The sequence below is a fragment of the Elgaria multicarinata genome, chromosome 2 (assembly GCF_023053635.1).
Source record: "Elgaria multicarinata webbii isolate HBS135686 ecotype San Diego chromosome 2, rElgMul1.1.pri, whole genome shotgun sequence".
Lineage (NCBI taxonomy): Eukaryota > Metazoa > Chordata > Lepidosauria > Squamata > Anguidae > Elgaria > Elgaria multicarinata.
In genome coordinates this window covers 59,107,148-59,120,472 of record NC_086172.1, presented here as the reverse complement: position 1 = coordinate 59,120,472, position 13,325 = coordinate 59,107,148, and the positions used below count along the sequence as shown (strand labels likewise).

General features: G+C 38.7%; 1 protein-coding gene across 1 annotated transcript in view; it reads right to left on the bottom strand.

Moving 5' to 3' along the window:
- Window positions 1-13,325, bottom strand: part of LRP1B (LDL receptor related protein 1B) — a 976,641-nt gene that overhangs the window by 146,475 nt on the left and 816,841 nt on the right. Inside the window, exons 42-45 of the mRNA XM_063116589.1 lie at window positions 10,072-10,261; window positions 8,225-8,429; window positions 6,044-6,236; window positions 3,182-3,307 (exon numbers count right to left, since the gene is read on the bottom strand). Coding sequence (XP_062972659.1) covers window positions 3,182-3,307; window positions 6,044-6,236; window positions 8,225-8,429; window positions 10,072-10,261 — 714 coding nt within the window. The remainder of the gene's footprint in view (window positions 1-3,181; window positions 3,308-6,043; window positions 6,237-8,224; window positions 8,430-10,071; window positions 10,262-13,325) is intronic.

Here is a 13,325-nt window from a genome sequence, read left to right as displayed (position 1 = left end):
GTTATAAAGGAAAACAATGGTAATGTGAGCATAATGGAAACCTGGTGGAATGTAGAGAAGCAGGATATATTTTAACTCTATAGGAAGGACAAGGAAGTGAGCAACTGGGGGTTGTTCCTGATGTCAACTGATGTCATTCTGTACATCAAAGAGGGTTTAGTGTCAAATTAAAAACCTTAAAAGGGACAGACTCCTCCACAGAGTGGACTGCTGTGGGTGACAATATCCAAAAGTAGTTTAGTGTTGGGGATATGCTATCATCCCACTGACAAATATGCTCAGGGTGACTTTGAATGCAGAATGAAATCAGGGAGACATCCAAAGGAAAATGGGCTGTGGTAAAGGGTGATTTCTATTGCCCTCACATAAAGTGGAAACATGCATAGACGTCATCATCATCATCATCATCATCATCATCATCATCATCATCATCATCAGTCTCAACATGAATAGGATTGTGCCGTAAGTGGGAAAATGCCAATTAAGTCCAATGGAAAGGAAAAAATCAAGAGGATCAAATCGCTCAAGAACTCTTGCAGAGCTTACCAAAAACCACAATAACAGAAACTCAACTTGAATGTATACCACAGGTCTGAAAAGGTACCACCAATATGGTTAATGAGCAGTGTCAAGGAGGCTATTAGAGAAAATAAGGGTTCCTTGAGACAACTCCCATCATTCCTGGCCATTGGCTATGCTAGCTAATGTTGATAGTAGTCCAAATGATCTGGAGGGCACCAAATTGTGGAAGGCGCATCTAACTCCTTGTGACCATGAATCCCCAAAGCAACTTCTTCTCTCTTCCAAAATACTTGCCCAGCACTCCTTCTCCCTGCCCACCCCTCTATAGAATTAACAGCACCACTGCCAGTCCCATTTCATTGTACTTGTTCCTTTTCTACTTTAGTGATTAATGGTTTATTTTATTATTCTAATCTCTGGCTCTTGTCTCATTGCTAATTCCCCATCATAGAGAGTCCAATTTCAGGACTATTGTTTGCCTCCTCACCACCACACACACTTTGGCACCATGATTCCAGATGTCTCCACCCCCACCCCACCCCCACCATGATTCCTGATGTTATGGGCTAATGTAGTGGCCCAGCCCCAGCATGGCAATGGGCTCTATATTTTACAGTCAGAATCTGATCAAAAGGGTTTCGAGTCCTGATTAGGAGTAAGAAGCCCAGGGCCTAAGAGTTTGGCTATGCCTAGTTACTCATATAATAGCAAGAGTGCAGCTGCTCACTTTGGCCTTGACAAGGAAGGAAGTTGGCAGCCTCTCTGTGAGAACGTAACAGAATAGGTAGGAGGTTTTCAGAGGTGTCACACAGGTTGAAGTGTCACTCCCTAGAGGGTAGAATGAAGATGTCCTGTTTGGGCAGGAGCCTCACTGAAGACTAAAATCATTTCTCAGTTAGTTATTCAGGAGGAGGGCTATTGCAGCCACACTTTCACCTTTAAACAGCTGCCCAGGCTGGAGGCCTTTGCTTGGAACATTCTCATTGTTACTGTTCAAAATCCTCTCTGTTTCGACATACTACCCTTGAATCACTCTGCACATGGACTTTCCATCCAATTTGGACTGTTGTCTCTTTGAACTTTGTATTGTTACGAACCTGCCATGGAAAGTATTGTTTTATCATAGTCCTTTAAATTCCTGTTTGTTGTGGATTATGTATCTTCATTGTCAATAGCCCAGAGTTGCCAGCTGTCTTGGGCTTTTCTATGCCTGGATCCATGTAGTGTGGAAATACTGAAGTGGAAGCAATGGTAATCAAGATCTCTGTGTACTGTATGGGGAATTACTCTGGACTTACTAATGATTAAATGTCTCTGTGTGGGCTAAACCTGTGTGTAGATTTGTTTACAGGTCATTTTCTGTGTGTGTAGATTTGATTACAGGTCATTTTCTAGAACCTTTATCTTAGATTGCCTGGCATGGCTTATTATTATTATTATTATTATTATTATTATTATTATTATTATTATTATTAATTTATTTATATAGCACCATCAATGTACATGGTGCTGTACAGAGTAAAACAGTAAATAGCAAGACCCTGCCGCATAGGCTTACAATCTAATAAAATCATAGTAAAACAATAAGGAGGGGAAGAGAATGCCAACAGGTACAGGGTAGGGTAAGCAGGCACAGGGTAGGGTAAAACTAACAGTAGAAAGTAACAGTAGAAGTCTGCACAGTAGAAGTCTGCACAGTAGAAATCTTACACCAGAAATCAATGGAATCTCTTGTCCTGATTTAGGGATGGGCGAACTCACCCTTGCCCATGCCACAGACTGTTCGCTGGACATCCGCCGACCGCCTGACTCTGTTCACTGCAGATGCCTGGTGAACAGCATGTGGTGTCCTGCTCCTCCACCAAGCCACCATTTTGTGCAAAATGGTGGCTCGGACTTTTCCATAAAGCACCATTTTGCACAAGTGACATCCATAAAGGGGCCCATATTACACAAAATTACAGGCATAAATGACCTATTTAGACAATTTATACCTGCAATTTTGATAAACTGTCCTCTTTACAGTAGCAATTTGCACAAAATAGTGCTTCATTGAAAAGTCTGAGACACCATTTTGTGCAAAATAGCAGCTCAGCAGAGCAGCGGGGACCTGACTCGGCAAGCATGATGGTCCACAGATTGGTGTCTAGTGTGTGTGTGTGTGTGTTTGTGTGTGTGTGTGTGGGGGGGCAAGCTGGCAAGAACCCACCAAGCTCAAGCACCCAACCTGATGCTCCCAACATCCCTATGTCCTGTTTTTGGAAAGCCTTGTTTTGGATTGCCTGGGATAGGTTATGCCAGGAATCTTTTGAGCCCCTTGCCATGTATTCTGAGCTGCAGAGATTGCAAGGGGGGAACCAAGTTATATGGATCTCTGACAAAGTTATAGTTATTAGCTTTGGATTGTTTTGGAATTATCTATGGAGCCTATAGCTAACTGTCACCAGCTATATGATTTTTGAAAAGAGTAACCATAAAGCTTTTATAACTGATTTGGGGTGTCAGAATGTCAGGGTGTGTGCCTGAGGGATGAAGGCGATGACAGCTAAATACCCAAACAGTCTGCACAGATGTAAACATATATAGAAGGACGTGTGGTTGCATATCCAAATACTCTAAATTTAAACAGGATATCTTATCATCAATCAATATTACTTACGCACACATCTGTTGTCGTCTGTAAGTATTCGATCACCCCTACATGAACAATTAACATGGCCATCAGGAGTCAGGAGACACAAATCATGACAGCCCCCATTCATTTGGGCACAAGGAGACAATTCACCTGGAAAAAAGAGATACTGTAATATAAAACCATCAAAAATCGAATGACTTTCTATTGACATTCAAATTACTTTCTTCATTCTTTGGGATCTCTTGACTGATTCAAATCTAATAAAATTGTGGAAGACACGTGCAAACACAAATTACTTTAAACTTTGCTCTCAATATTTTGAGGATAGAGTGGAGAATATGACTGTTTTTCCAAAGTTTCCTCACCTGTGACTGTTTGTTACGGATTTTCTCAGCAGAAAATTTGGGATTTTAAAAATGGTCTATAAATACTGAAGTCCTAGAATCAGCACAGATTTTATGTATCACATTTTGATCCCACCCTTACACTGAAGATTTCAAGGCAGTATATATTTTCCCTCGTTTTATGTATACAATTCTGTAAACTAGCTGAGGCTGAGTGACTTGCCCAAGGTCATTCAGCAAGCTGCATGGCCAAATGGGGATTGCCTCTTTGGCCTGAGTTCTACACTCGATGTACTGTAAAGCCAACTTTCAGATGCTTCCCCACACACCAGGAACAGGGCCATTTTAGAGAGTTCTCAGATGTATGCCTACCTTGTGATATTCCCTGTGTCTATCTACATTGTGCACATATAACATCATCATATTGGCTGTGTAAGTAGAGATATTTCCCAAAATACAATTTTAGTTTGTCAAGGAAAGAATTATGTGCTTAAAAAGTGGCAGTCATGAAAGAAAAGTTGTGGGCCAAGTTAAAAGGTCATTGCACATTCTGGAAGAGGCTAACATACAGTAGTGCAAACTGCTGAAGTGCAAGAAAGCTGTCTGAAGCAAAGCTAGACTGTATAACTAACAACACTTCATTATTTACATATGACACAATGGTTGTGTGGTAATCATGAGAAAAAGAGGAGACAATGACATTCCCCCTATGTAGAACAGGGAATTTGTGCATATCAGGAAGTGCATATAGCTTCTCCCTTCCTTTTTATTCAAGTGTCAATCTTCTGCCCCCTTCTAAATCTGTCTGTCTCAATTTTGGTGAAAGGGAAAAAAGGAAGCAGACACAGAACTATTATGTCACCATTTGGCCAGGGAGAACACTCTGTCACCAAAAACAGATGAGAAGATTTAGCATGACATATGTGTGTGTGAAAGTATCGCTTGGCATTAATTCTACTTAGCACTACAGCTGTCATTAACAATTTTTACTATATTAACTGCCTGAATTTTAAGTAATTAAACAAAGTATTTTAATGATAAATAACTCATTCCAAAACTTCAGTGAAGCTATATTTTGGAGAAGAATGCAAAATAATTTAGCTTTCGATATATGCCAGTTGAAAAGGGCATTTTTTCGTTTCAAATTTGACAGAGGGATGATAGAGCTGGTGGGGTGTACAGTGGAAGTCCCTTCATATTCCAGAGTGTTTACTAACTGTGCAGGTAACAATTTTAAACTGTGATTACACTTCAGTTGATTAAGCACAATCACTGATTAACTGATTGTTATGTTGCTACCAAGTGCATGTCCAGTTTGGAAATAATGAAATTATCTCTAGTTGAAAATATTAGGAAATAAGTCCTAATGAATAAGAAGTTCTCATTACTGGAATTATAATAATAATAATAATAATAATAATAATAATAATAAGAAGAAGAAGAAGAAGAAGAAGAAGAAGAAGAAGAAGAAGAAGAAGAAGAAGAAGAAGAAGTTACCCGCCTCTCTCTCTGGATCAAGGTGGGGTACAACACAAATACAAATGCCACAAAATACATATAATTAAAACATTCAAAACTAATACATAATTAAAAGCAGCACATTATTAAAAGGCATCCTAAAATTCAACTGGGATCAGGAAAAGTGGTGTCAGTTATCATATAATCCCACTGTTATGGCACTGTAACTTGGTGAGTACAGGATACCATGAATAAGCCTGCTGACACACTGTTTTGAGGATTAGCCTTAGGGAGATTAAGGCTAAGGGACTTCCACCCAAAAGAAGATTGGAGCACAACTCCATCAGGCAAGGGGTGGACATTCCAAAGAGCTTCCTGCAAATCCTAAGCAATAACTACATATATTGTCATTTAGCCTATGAAGCTCAAGTGGGGAGCTCAAGTGGAGGGCAAATTTAAAAAAAATATATCTATACACATATGCCATGGCTCAGTTCAGACAACATGTTTCTCTACACCTTTCTCCGCTCTTGCCAGAGAACTCTGTAGCTAGTGGGAAAAGTCCACTTAATGCAATGGGAAACTCCATGGAGCCATCAACACAACACACTACCCAACGATTATGCAGGAACTTCTGCACAGCATGGATATTCAACATGGAGTGTTTTCTAAATAAACAAACAAAAAACTCTACCATAGGGTGGAGTTTCCCTTCCAGACAGTACATTTCTCAATGGTGGTATAAAAACTGCACTGTGGAGTTCTAAAACCACCGTTAAGAAATGTGTTGTCTGAAGTAGCCCATTTCTCTATCTATCTATCTATCTATCTATCTACACACATACCATGATTTTTGCAGCAGATCCTCAAGAGAACACTTCTTTTTCACCCAAAAAACACTGCAAACCAATCATTTTCTGAAGACTTGCAACCCTTTTTGATGTGTGTCTTTCCTACCTGATAGAAAGCTATTTAACTAAACAAGAAAAATATGATAAACTATAGAAATAATCCTTTTACTGAAAGAAATTTTTGAAAAATATCTACCAGTAAAGTAATGTTAATGTTGTGCTTGGTAACTTACAGCTGTTAGTGTCATTAGCAACAGCTATGATGCCCATTGGTTGATGTGGTATGTCAGATCTAAGAATTTTTGTATCTCCACCTGTATATTTATTGGATCGCAGAATAGCTCTTCTCACCCAGTCTGTCCAGAAGATCCAGTCATCATAAACAGCTAGACTGAGAAAAGTACCAGGTCCAGATCTGACAATCACCTGATTAGAAGAGGAAACAGACATGAATTAAATGTGTATTTATTTCACTCTTATTTGTTTGCTTCATTTCTGATTAGCTCAAAAGGTCCAAAGTGGAAGGGAGGTACTTGATGTTAGGATAAATCATATTAATTGTCATTAGGACATATGAGACACAGTCACAATACAAAGAGATTAGCTAAAAGAAAATTCTACCTAGTATTGACAGCACAAGTGGCTTTTTCAGACATTAGACAACTTGCTAGCTGGCTTGTACAAGGAAATTGATGTTTTTGTTTGTGAAGGAAGTAACCAGTGCATGAATTAATATGCCCAGGCTATCCTTGTCCAAGAATAGTTGTAGTTGACATATCAGCCAAAGCTGGTCAAAAGTACTCTGAGACACATGAGCCTCCAGGGACAAAGGTGAATCTAGGAGTACTCCCAAGCTCCACACTTGCTCTTTCAGAAGGAGTGCAACCCAATCCAGGGCAGGCCATTTACCCAGTTCCTGGACCTGGGAACACCAATCAATAGAGCCTCCGACTTGTCAGGATACAATTTATTGGCACTCATCCATGTGTAAGAACGTAGGAACATAAGAAGTGCCCTGCTGGATCAGACCAAGGGTCCATCTAGTCCAGCACTCTGTTTGCACAGTGGCCAACCAGCCATTGGCCAGAAACCAACAAGGCAGGACATGGTGCAATAGCACCCTCCCACCCATGTTCCACAGCAGTACCTTTAACACTGGTGTTATATGGTTTCTTTATGCTGTTCCCAACAGCAATCTAATTGCAGCATTCTGCACTAACTGCAACTTCCATGTCATCCTTGTCTGATACCGGAGGTAGCACAGCTAGTCTGTTGCAGTTGCTAACCATTGTGTGTTATTATCCCATATCCCAATTGGGCAGCCATCCAACACTATATGCTATAAGGTCTTCACAGACACTTCACTACAAACTTGCAATGTGTAATTTTATGAACACTTAATCTCTTCCTCTCAGAAGCCTGTAGCCTATTGGTTCTGCATACAAACTACAGGACCACTGAATTACAAATGCCTGTAGTGGAGGAGGCACTGTGTGCCCTTCCTGGCAGCCTGCTTATATGTGGGAGAGGGTATGGAAGGAGATAATAACATCACCCTCATGTTCGTGGTATCCCTTAACAGTGATTGTTGACTTCCATGCCTGGCTGATGTGGCATCAGTATTACTGAGCAATGTTGTGACTGGCGGGTTACCAGTCACTTCATTGGAATGGTTATCATTCCTGCTGTGTTACCTTTTTTCTTACTGTTATTGTACCTTTAATTTTATTGTTGAGGGAGTCTAGGATGACAACTAGATTCACTTGCATAACTTCTATCATAGATGTGACCACCTTAGCGGAACAATAAAATTGCAGTGTTAGTCACCCAGATCTAAGTGAGGAGAAGCACACAGAGATATTAATTTTCATAACCCTATTAGGCACCACTATTCAAGAATGAGTGCAATTAGAACTGATTTGTGGCATATTTCTTTTGAAGTCTATTCTGAAGCATCATAATTCAATAAGGCAGAAGATATCCATTCCAACACATGTGGAAGGAAGTGAGACTGTGCCTCTGATGTTTGGGTACCTCCGGTCCCTGTCCCAGCATACACACATTTGGCATGGTAGCTGGAAAGAGAATCCTATATGAAGTATATATGCATAGGCTCTCATACAATTGTAACCACATGGAATCAGGGTTACTGATCGTATGGTGTAGAGCTGTATACACATAGCTTTTCCTTTCAAACATTACGTTAAAGAGGGCATTTTGAAAACAGCACTTTCCCCTACGCACATTAAATATATGCAGAAGGGAATCTTATATATGATGGCATATTCATTCCTCATTCTCAATAAGGATACACAAGCACTGAATAGTAAAGACAACAGTGCTGAGCCAATTGTTGCTTTTGTATTTAGAAAATATCAGGGTGTTACTGAAATCAGTATTATGACCATACTCACATTTCTATGTGATCCATCATATTCACACCTTTCTATTTTTCCCAAGCTGCCATCTGAAAAGTACAATTTCTCTGCACTGTGATCAATAGCAAGTCCATTTGGTGTCAGGATGTCAGTGCTGATGACAACTTGCGCATTTTTCCCATACAGTGTAGCTCTCATGATGCTTGGGTGCTGCTCGTTCCAATTAGTCCAAAACATTAAACTGTATTAAAAAATTAAAAGACAAAGACATTTCCACATTTCAAAAGAGTGGTTTCAGCCTGTAAAATGACTTATAAGGGCCAAACCAAATATTACTTTAAAACTGTTAGTTTTACCCTACCCTGTGCCTGCTTACCCTACCCTGTGCCTGTTTGCATTCTCTTCCCCTCCTTATTGTTTTACTATGATTTTATTAGATTGTAAGCCTATGCGGCAGGGTCTTGCTATTTACTGTTTTACTCTGTACAGCACCATGTACACTGATGGTGCTATATAAATAAATAAATAAATAATAATAATAATAATAATAATAATAATAATAATCCCAATCTAACAGATATATATATATATATATATATATTATGTTTTATTTGCTTTTCAGTAAGCTTGGGGCGGGGGGAGAATGGTAATCATTCTTGCTGTGTTACCTGTTACTGTACCTTTAATTTTGTTGAGAGAGTCTAGGATGACAACTAGATTCACTTGCATAACTTCTAGCATAGCAGTGAGAAAGCCACATCAGGACCCGTAGTGGGGGAGGGGCTTTTAAAATCTGGATTGAGCCCCTGAACCTAATCTACAGTAAAAATGGTCAAGGGAGGGACATGTAGCAACTAGATATGGATGTAAAATAATACCTGTTTTGGCCCTGTTGTAGCAATCATCATCACTACCATCACCATGTAATGATAACCATTTTGTTTTTGCCCTGATGTGATTATTAAAAGGTGGGAAAGGCAGACCTCAGCTGTGTGGGATGTGATATCTTTTTTTATTATGACCCTGAGATCTATCAACAAGAAGCAAGTGCAAAATTGCATATCATAGGGCAGACAAAAACAAAATAGTGATTCGGGGGGTGAAACCAATTTCACAGAATACCCTATCAGTCACAAACTGTGGTGACCTGCAAATCTACATGTGAGTTAGATTAGGGGTGAGCCAAAATAGCTACTAAAATGGGAATATTATTCTGTGAATTATTGAAAGATGGAATGTTTTTAAAAACATTGGTTTATGAGGATCTGATTTTACTACTAGAAGAGTAGAGAGGTGCCACCCAACAACAACTAATCAGAAGTGTAACAGAAAAGATTTTTCCCAAGGATCTACAGATATGGAGATGAAGTCCATCAAGTCCATATCTGTAGATTTGTAATCCTTAGGAAAAAATATAATTGTGAACTGTATTATTGGGGTTTGTGGTTTTTGGATTTTGGTTCGGAATCTGTATTAGCAGAATATTTTATCACATGGAAGAAGGTCATCTTTCAAGTCTTGTTAAATAGGCAATCTCTGTAAATAACTGAGACTCAACGCTGGTCTTAATCCACACCATGGTTGACTATAATCATGTCGTGTGGGGAATACCCCCTCAATAACCAACATGGAGTTGACTGTTAACCCACCATTAACTATTGTGTTATCCAAATGCAGCCCCCAATTTAGAGTTTCAAGGTATTTTGGCCATAATAGAAGTAAGATATATATTCAGCAGCCCCAGAGACCTGAATGCAAGTACTCCAGAGTAAAACAACAAAACCACCATTTCTTTCAAAACCATGATATTTCTGAGTAGGAAATGAAATAAATTGGAAAATTCAAACTCATGAACAAATAATAAAGATGTACATAACACCTACTTTTGGCATTCATCCAGAGCTAATACATGTGGATGATCATCTTCAGACATTGTTATTACTGCTTCCCTGTTGAAAGCACCTCTTCGTTTTTGATCAACTGTGTGCCTTGTAATAGAAGATGTAGTAGAGCTGGTCCAGTACAAAGTATCCCAAGCCCTATGATATGCAAGACCCTCCACAGAACCGACATCTGATAGAAAATATTAAATAATAGTTTTAAATAACAAAAATGTATGAACTCTACAGTAGGAATGTAAAATTATTTCTAAAAGATTCTAATCTTTATATCTTAATGTTGTTAGATGGCAGCATCCTACTGATACCACTACTGGCCGCATTACGTGTAATGTACGCATTATGTCTTAAAATACCCAACTGCCATATACCAAGAATACAGAAATGGCATGAATAATGGAAACATAATTATAAATTTAGCTCTCTGAATTGCAATTTTTCATTTATTAGTACATGAAACAGAGACAGGCAGACAAGAAATGACACCAGGGTTTACAACTCTTGAGAAATACTTTTTGAGGTTGACAATTTCCTTACTTGGGGCTTGTGGATCTTACTTCTGTGGGGTTGCTTTCTCTTGCTAATGAAAATACTTGTCGCAAACAAAGTATTTAATGGAGGAAATGCTCTTTTGTATCAAGAATAGCGATAACTGGATATTGCAGAATGTCCATAGTGAATGTTAACTAAAGCTAGGGCACCAGATACATATAGGGCATCACATCTGGAACATAAACTCCCAATATACAAAGCAATAATAGTGACTTGTAAATGTAGAGGGGATAGGTCTATAAATAACAAAAACAATATAAACATACATTTATCCCTGATAGATTAGATAAAAATACTGATGCCATTAGATGCATAGAACACCAATTATATTTATTTTATCCTGTTCATGAAGAAGCAGTTTATGGTTTCAAATGAATGGCATATTTAAATGAAGTGAGCACTAACACAATATGATATTAATAAACAAACATTCACATTATTCACCTGCTACTGACAATCTGAATTAAATCAGTAATATGGTATATAACTGATTAACTGTCTACACAACAGAAAGCAACAGCTTATGATTTACAGAAGCAATGGTACAGCGATCACATCATTACATTGCCAAATGCCATCTATCACTTTTACTGAATTTAACAAAGATGGATTACAACCCACCAATGAGATCCAGCCTATAAATACTATCATGGTGCTCTTCATCTGACTTTCTGGAGAGCAGAATAGCGGGAGAGGGGGGAGCAACTGACGAAATCTTACTGAAAATCTGTCATTGTGCATATGCAATAATAAAAAAATGGCTGTAAAGCTCCAGCCATGGCAATTGACAGCAATTTTACAACTGGCTTATTTCTAGTATTTCTTATTTCTTATTAAAGTTTAATAGAAAATATGGCTTTTTGAGCTCATAGCAGCTGAAGAGCTGAATTTATTTATTTATTACATTTATATGCTGCCTTTTTTCCCTCCAAGGAACCCAAGGCAGTATACACAACTCTCCTCCTATCCATTTTATCCTCACAAACCCTCCAGATGCCCAGTCCAACACTCTAGCCATTATACCACACTGGCTTTCTTGACCATATCACAAAAACTCTGTTCCTGTTTGGATGTTTTCGCAGGGTAATATAAAAAAGCACATTGGTGGGGAGAAAAGATGGAACATTATGAAGCAAACATTTCAATGACTATATGTACAATTTCTATCAGTATTTAACACACTGAACTGAACACTAAAATGGGCCAAAGCAGGGGTATTCAACCTTCTTTGGCCAGTGGGCACATCTGACAATTTGAGAAACTGTAACTAGGCGACACCACAAAGTAGCTGCTATGGGCATTGTAGCTAGTTGCAAAGGACAAGTAACATGCTTAAAAGACTGAATACAAGGCAAAGGCGGGGTCCTAGCGTCTAGACACTAAGCAACTCCTTTGAACCCACAGTTTTCAGCACCAAGAGAAACCTATTTTACACAAGACATACACCCACCCCACTTCCATCTATTTACATACACACTTTGCTTTGAAGAGATTCCAAATGCTGGTAAGAAAAAAAAATCTTGATTAAAAAAAATGGGTGAGGTGAACACAATGTGTGCACTGTTGCAGGTGCCAAGAAAGGTTTCAGGAGGCACACTGGTGCCCACGGGCTCCATGTTGCCTACCCCTAGGTTAAAGCATGCCTATAATAAAGTATAAAGTACAGATGTGCTGAGTTGTGGTCAATGCATTTTAGAAGATATTTTAGCCGTATTAACCTCTCCCTTGCTTTCTTATTTAGTCACTCATTGCGTTCACACAATTTACCTTTTTAGGAACAGTCTGCTAATTGATTTACTAGTCCAGACGCTGGGAACGAGGTTGCTTTCTGGCAATCTGTTCAGACAGAACATTTTTAACAGACAACAGGTGGTCACCATTTGGTGACTGAGATGAAAGCTATGTTTTAAAAACAATAAACCATCTGAGGATATGATTCAACAGTTCACACATATTACAAATAGCACAATGAGAACACTAATTAATTCTTTACTCTTTCACTGGGCTCCTAAGGTAGTCATAAAGCAACAAATCATCAATGGCAGACAATTAAAAAAAATGATAATAATAAGATATAATAAAAATGAATAAATTACCAAGATGAACAGCTATGTTACTGACATACAGACTGCTTGATTGTCTGATTATTTCTTTTTGCAAACATTAAAAGAATGATACTACTTAGTGTGAGGAAATAAGTGTTCACGTTTAATTTATAAAATTAGAAAATGTGGTCCTTAAAATCCCCACCAACAAATAGAATACAGATTTAATACTGCAATGGAATACACTATTCACAGAATTCTTTCTCCACACATCATAGTCAAGAAAGTTAAAGAGCAGCTAATTTCTCTGACCTTTGCCCATGTAATCTCAGAAAATTCAAATTTAAAATAACTAATTTAAAATAACTCATTTCGTTGATCAGAGTATTTTAGTTTGGATTCTGAGCGGCCATTCTGCAACTGAAAGGGCTCCTTCTCTTTGTAGAAGGGGTTTTGCATCCAGCCTGAAGCTCCTGTGAGGGGAAGGTGGGGGAGGAAGAGGCCATTTCCCCATTTTCTCCTGCACACACCCACCCATGTCACCTCCCACTCTATTCTGGAGGATCCTACAATCATCCACAACAGCTTTTGGGAGGCACAGGGAACTACAGGAGGGAGGAGAAATCACCTCATCAATTTCAC